Source organism: Labrus mixtus, chromosome 18 (assembly GCF_963584025.1).
Source record: "Labrus mixtus chromosome 18, fLabMix1.1, whole genome shotgun sequence".
Lineage (NCBI taxonomy): Eukaryota > Metazoa > Chordata > Actinopteri > Labriformes > Labridae > Labrus > Labrus mixtus.
Window position 1 is genome coordinate 17,122,292 of NC_083629.1, and position 6,584 is coordinate 17,128,875.

Here is a 6,584-nt window from a genome sequence, read left to right on the forward strand (position 1 = left end):
CCCATAGCTAGTGAAAGTTCAGATTGGCTAATTAAACTGTTTATGTAATGGTTCAACAAAAGAATGTGGCAATTAGTTAGTTTGAGAGATGATGTCAGGTGATTTTTGTCGACTAAGGTCAGAGTGAGCCGTCTGGTTCTACCCGTTTTCCAGCGTTTGTTCTAAACTAAACTAAGCTAAGCTAACTGTCTTGTAGCTGCATTTAAACTCTGTAAATGTTTAAAGGTAAACATTACAGCTTCAAACTTGACTGGAATAATTCATCACTGGTCAAAACATTTCTTTGATTAATTTTCTTTGGATTGATTGATCCAGTAATCATTTCATCTTTGTTGCTCTCGTTAAATCTGTGTGTATCTGTGTGTATTTGTCTGATATCAGAGAAGAAGCAGTACAGGGAGTCGTACATCAGTGACGCTCTCGAGCTGGACATGGACCATCTGGACAAACGTTCCCGGGCCAGCGGCAGCAGTGCGGGGAGCGTCTCTCATCACAAACGCCTGTCCCGCCACTCCACCACCAGCCATGGTAGCTCACACACCTCGGGCATCGAGACGGACAGCTTCAGGGCCCCGGGTCAGGCACCCCACAGGCCCCTAAGAACCTGCAGCTCGTCCACAACCAGCCACGGGAGCTCACACACCTCCGGCATCGAGAGCAGCGGCAAGGAGCGCATACTGGATGATGATGGTGAGAGAGGAGGGTTAATGTGGAGTTGGTGTTTAATCCTTAATGCCAAACCAGACTCAGCAGCATTTCCTTTGTGTAGAAGAAGTACAAATATAATACTAATATACTAAAGTTATTTATGTCTTTTTGTTTTCTAACAATAGGTTTAAAGAATTGACTTAAGACCACAAACCCTGTTGAAGCACATTAATTTACATTTACATTTGGACTTTATTTCTTCCCTTAGAAATAGAGATGCTGGTTGACGACCCCAAAGACTACGAGGAGCTTCATGAGATGGCTTTGGACCAGGAGCTGTGTATCCACATCACAGAGGACATGTTGACCATGTCACCTGATCAGAGCAACGGATACTCAGGTAGAGAAGGTTCAAAATATTCCTGATCTAATTTGACTTCTTTACCTGTTAAGAGTCATTTAGGGTGAACTGAACTTCCTGCAGAAGTGTAATACTGTATTATTCTTAGTTACCAAACAAACAGGAGTCAGACACTCATAAAGAAGCATGTTCGCTGAGTGTGAATTTCCTTTTTATCTGCCATTCAGTAACTTGTTTCATACTTAAGCTAAATGTTTTCTTCTGTTCTCTGCAGGACTGATAGTGAAAGACGTCAGCTCCTCCACATCCAGCTCCTCTGAGACCGTTGTCAAGATGAGAGGACAGAGCATCGAGTCTCTGCCGCAGGTAAATCACACTTCACTAATCACAGCAAGGTGTGAACCTGCATTAGCCTTAATTCATTTGTTAATTAGCGGGAAATGTTACTGCAGCTTGGTAATATTGAATTTCTTGTTTTCCACACAACAGACATCAGCTTGCAGGAAGCCTCAGTCCTCCACAGATCGTCACAGCCAGTCTCTCGACGACATCCGGCTCTACCAGAAGGACTGCCTGCAGTGGGCGGAGCTCTGCCAGGACACTGCCCACAGCTACACATTCGGCTGCGCTCAGGAGTTGAGCGACGGCGGCGGGGGCTATCAGGGCCTGGCCGAGCAGCGTGCCGGCATGCTCAGTGAGCAGCACCCGTTTCCTATTAAGAGAACCAACAAGTACTTCTCCCTGGACCTGACCAGCGACGAGGTCCCCGAGTTCGTGGTGTGACAGAAACAGAAAAGAGGCGACCTCAGGGTGACCTTTTCTGACTCGTGTCAGATGTGGAAATGTTTCAGCCCTCAGGGAACGAGACGAGAGAGTAGCGTTGGAGAGGTGGTTTCTATTCTTGGCAGCAGTTATTAGTAAACTGGCAAGAAGTCTGCTGCTGCTCAGACGAATAACACATGAACAAACATGGAGGCTCCTGGCTGAAATGGGAACTTAAAGAACAAAAAAAGAGAAAATGCGTCTTAAAAAACGTAACCTGAGCTGCTCCCCTGTGTGAAAGGAAACAAAAAGGGATCGTGTCATCATCTTTTAAATAACATTTTTATTCAAATGTGTCTCCTACAGACTGTTTTTAAGAACCACATGTTGTGTTTTCCTCCTTACTAAAAACAAAAGAAGTGTGTGAATGCACGAGGTGTTACAGCTGACAGAGACTCATGCACAGACATGAAGAGCATATCAAAGTTCTCTGGAGGACACAAAGGACAAAGTCACTCTGAGCTACAAACCAAAGACAAAAAGAAAGAAAGAAAAAACTGCCCTCACACACATTTCAAAGTCATGGAGGGTAGGAGGGGAGATGAACCTTCCCTCGGTTCGACACCACTTCATTTTACCTCAACAGGAAGTGCAGTGTGCCAACTCCCGCCTCTCAGACTGAACTCTTAATCATGAACACACACACCGATGTGCCTTCATCCCTCTATGCAGGTGTCAAACCGTCGCCTTGACAATCACACACCCTCACCTTTTAAGATCCAAGCCATCAGAACACAAAGCACGACATTATTTTTAAACACACCCACACACACACTCCTTTATTAGATCAAGCCCGTTTTTTAGCATTTTAAAACATGTCAGAATGATTTCAAAATGTTTCCTTGTCCTGTGAAATCAGACTGAGCTTTCTTGCAGGAATGAAGTTGAGTTACTTCCTGCGTGTCCTGACTTGAGTCTAGTGTGCGGCCACGAAAGCTTCCCTGTAATCTAGACTCAAAATGGAGGCCGCTTCGCTGTGGGCCAAAGCAAACCTTACATGTTAATGCAAACATGCAAGTCTTCCTTCCTGCTCGGCTTGATTTCACCTTTGTCTTCCTGTTTGTGTCACTCTGATCATTAACTGGAATTGGTTTCATCTTTTTTTATTTTGCATCCTTTTTGTTTTACCTGAAAGCTTTTTACATGTGTTTTTTTTTGTATACGCTGTCCAGACTTGTTTATGTTTAACAGTTATTGTGTGTGTGCTTGATTTCCTTCAGTATTACAAACAATATGTATGTGACAGTATTAAGGACGTGTGATGTTTGTGGCTCTGAACAAGATGGACAGGCTTTCATCTTTTTAAACTGACAAGCTAAAGAGGACTGTGGTCTCTGACAGGATGCTACGAGCTCTAACTTCTCATAAATCTTTGACGGTTTCAAAAGAACCTATTAATGCGCCGTACATGCAATTAAAAAATAAGAAACAGTTTTATATGCTTAAAGGTCCCATATTATGCTTTTTCTGGTTTTATATGCTCTTTAGTGTGTTTTCCAAGTGTCCTGTGCATGTTTAGGCACATCTATGTGCAAAAATTCAAAGTCCGCGGAAACACAGCTTCTCCTACGTCCTCCTGTTAGCTGTAGCATTAGCCGCATGTAACGCTCGGTTCTAGCCCCCCTCGATAAAAATGTGTCAGTCCGACGTCATTGTCAGTGTGAGATCACTGATCTAAGCCCATTGGCTCGTTGTGGCAAGCCCAGCAGCTCATGTTGAAATTTCCGAGAAGCGTGCTGAGCAACTGACCAATAACGACAGAGAGGATCGGCAGACCAATCAGAGCACACTTGGCCCACGTGGGGTCTAACAGTGTGGGCTCAACAGAGTGCAGCTGACGGACTCAGAGCGTAGAGGGAGCAAGGAGGAGCAGTACATGAAAACAGACACTTTTTTCAAACTTTAGCTATTGTGAACGTACAAAAGTAGGAACATAGATTAAATATACGAACCCCAAAAAGGGCATAATATGGGCTCTTTAAATCAACTTTGTCATACTTTTTAAAAATCCAATCAAGTTTTCAGCTTCTCTTTAATAAGAGCCTGACTCGTGTTCATACATGTTGGGAAACACTGCACTGTGAAATGAACGAGACCCCAGAATAACTTTTTTTATTTGAAATGAAATCGTATCAAGTTTGAAGATCCTGAAGATATAAAATAAAAAAAACAGATCCTGCTGGGCTGTGATATTAAAAGAATATTTCATCGTTTAGGTGAAGGGCTTTTATTACTCCTTCATGCAGAGAGTTCAATGAGAATCTTGTAAAACAATCTCATATCCCTACATTTAATATTCAGTCGCAGAGAAAAGACAGTTTGCCAAACCTCGCATTGATAGCCTCACTAACAATACCCCACCATCCACAACTATATGACACTTATTACCAGCTTATTTCTTTTTACTTTAAAAAGCAACACTTGAAAAGTAACAATTCTCTATATCACAGCAGGGTTACAGAATTTGCAGAACAATTTCTTGATAAAGTGAGAAATCCCTGCTGCCTGCCATAACATACTCAAACACACACATGCAGCTCATTTTCAAGTTTGTGTGATTTTTCTTTTGTACAATTCAAACATAAAATTATGTGTTCAAAGACAAACTGGTGTATTTTTAACCATTGAAGAGCCATGCCCCCCCTCACACTTTAATTATTTACATTTAGCTAAGCTAACCTTTGTCATGTGTCAGCTTCCTCCACATCTTACAAAATGATGAGTGATATCAATCTTTTTTTTATTTTACTCCCGGCAGGAAAAGTGATTATAGTTCTTACTAAATATTCATACTTTTCCATGAATTCTGTGGATTTCACTGTAACAGTTCATCTGCAGATGAGGTGTTTCTTTTTTTGAAATGAAGCTTTTAGAGTTTATATACAACATGTCTGTCAAACAACAAACGGCCTAAGTTTTCATTCAAACTTCAGCTTGTTTTATTTACTCGCTGTTCCTTTAGGTCGGCACGACGTGTCATTTTGTAAGACAAACACTGTCAGTGTTTTCAAACTCATACAAGATGTGAAATCATTCTAGATCACTGGTGTTTTTGTTTATTTTTGTCCTGGTCAGCTATCAGATACACCATGCCATTTTTAAAATACTCTGCTTTTTACATGCAGGTAATGCAGCAACGAAACAAGTAAAAAAAACATTTGTGTAACACATAAATGAGATACTGCTCTATAATAACTTTTATATTTCTTACATGTTTTCCTCTTACTGTTTTGAAGCTGTTTCTTCTCATTAATGAAAACATGTCATAGTTTGATGGACAAAGTTTCTTATATTCAAACAGTGTTGAGGTACATAGCCATAGTCATAACCCACGTCCTTAAAGTCTGCATAATTTGTTTTTACTACATTTTCTGACTTCCATATATGGTCAAACTTACAATATGTAAGAGACTGTAAGTCTGTATGTTCGTGCCCATAATCCTTTCTGTGAAAGGATCCCCCTTCAGGATATGTTTTTGTCACCCTGTAGTTAAAAACAAAAGAAATGTTACTATGAAGTTTGGTCTGTGCCTTCTTGGTACTAATGCCCTCAATATCTAATAAAAAGGTACAATTATTTGCCAACGTTCTGTTCTTATGTGGTGATTTCTATAGGTGAGCTTTTTCTTTTGTTTGTAGTTTCAAAAATGAAATATGACAATAAAAAAAATCAAAGAAATATAGATAATTGAAAAGCAGCTAAAAAATAAAAAGTACTGTATGCCTGTAAGTTTATTTAAGATGATGGACTTGTTTCCAATAACTAACGTAAAACAAAATATACACCATGACTATCACTAAATAATTGTCTTCTGTTTTATTAGTGTGTGCTGCCCTCTGGTGGTAGCTTGCTTTCAGGTAGGTTTTAGTTTGGCCAGAAGGTGGCAGTGTATGCTAACACATGGGACAGCAGTAGTGATGTTTCTGCCACATCTAAACACACACTACTGTAGGTGGCTGGCTACCGGAAAACAAACAGTTTCGTATTTATAACCGCTGTTTCACAATAAAATATAAATTTGTTTGGGGATGCTTCTATTTAAACTTGATGTTGCTACATTTGATATAGTTTTACAAAATAATGAAGGAAAAGTAGCCGTAGCAATTTCATTTATAGAGCACGTCAGTACATTAGCTCAATATGCTTTACATTGAGATTAATATGAAAATATTACAGAGCTAATACTTTCCTATAACTTAATGCTGACAAATGGTCTATATACTAGCTGGCCGCAGTTCTTATTAAAGTGCCTTTGTTTCCCCTCCTCAACCTCCTCATCAATTCAATCTACCTAATAAATCTGACACTATTGAAATGCTCATAGGCCGGATGCGGCATGTTTTACTTGTACTTTTATGTTCCGTTTCTACTGTGGGATCACCCAAAATTTAAAACAAACTATAATCATCTTTATTGTATAAGAAAGGGAGGGCTTAGCCCTAATAGCCCATTTATACCATCCGTCCCTGGGTTCAGTCTCTCATGAGTTGAGAAAAACAGAGTAGAACTGTAACAGTTTATACAATCAAACCAAGATAATTATCAAATGAATTCAGAAAAACTTTTTTATTTTCTCATGTGAATGCAATACAGTTCTGTATGTTTTCACTTTCTTGGTTTTCACTTTCTTGGCTGATAGTGACGGGCTTCAATGAAAAAAGCTCAGAGACTTGAACAGAAGCACACTCTGTGGATCGTCTCTTAAGAAACAACCAGCGTGTCTGCAATCTTTAGGCCTCAACATGCTCACTA

At 40.1% G+C, this 6,584-nt stretch overlaps 1 protein-coding gene across 1 annotated transcript in view; it reads left to right on the top strand.

Annotated features, from left to right (window-relative positions):
• frmd6 (FERM domain containing 6) overlaps nucleotides 1-5,416 on the top strand; it is a 28,060-nt gene extending 22,644 nt beyond the window's left edge. The window contains exons 11-14 of the mRNA XM_061063532.1: nucleotides 382-690; nucleotides 917-1,048; nucleotides 1,284-1,375; nucleotides 1,499-5,416. Of these exons, the coding sequence (XP_060919515.1) occupies nucleotides 382-690; nucleotides 917-1,048; nucleotides 1,284-1,375; nucleotides 1,499-1,792 (827 nt within the window). The 3' untranslated portion in view covers nucleotides 1,793-5,416. The remainder of the gene's footprint in view (nucleotides 1-381; nucleotides 691-916; nucleotides 1,049-1,283; nucleotides 1,376-1,498) is intronic.
• The last annotated feature ends 1,168 nt before the right edge of the window (nucleotides 5,417-6,584 follow it).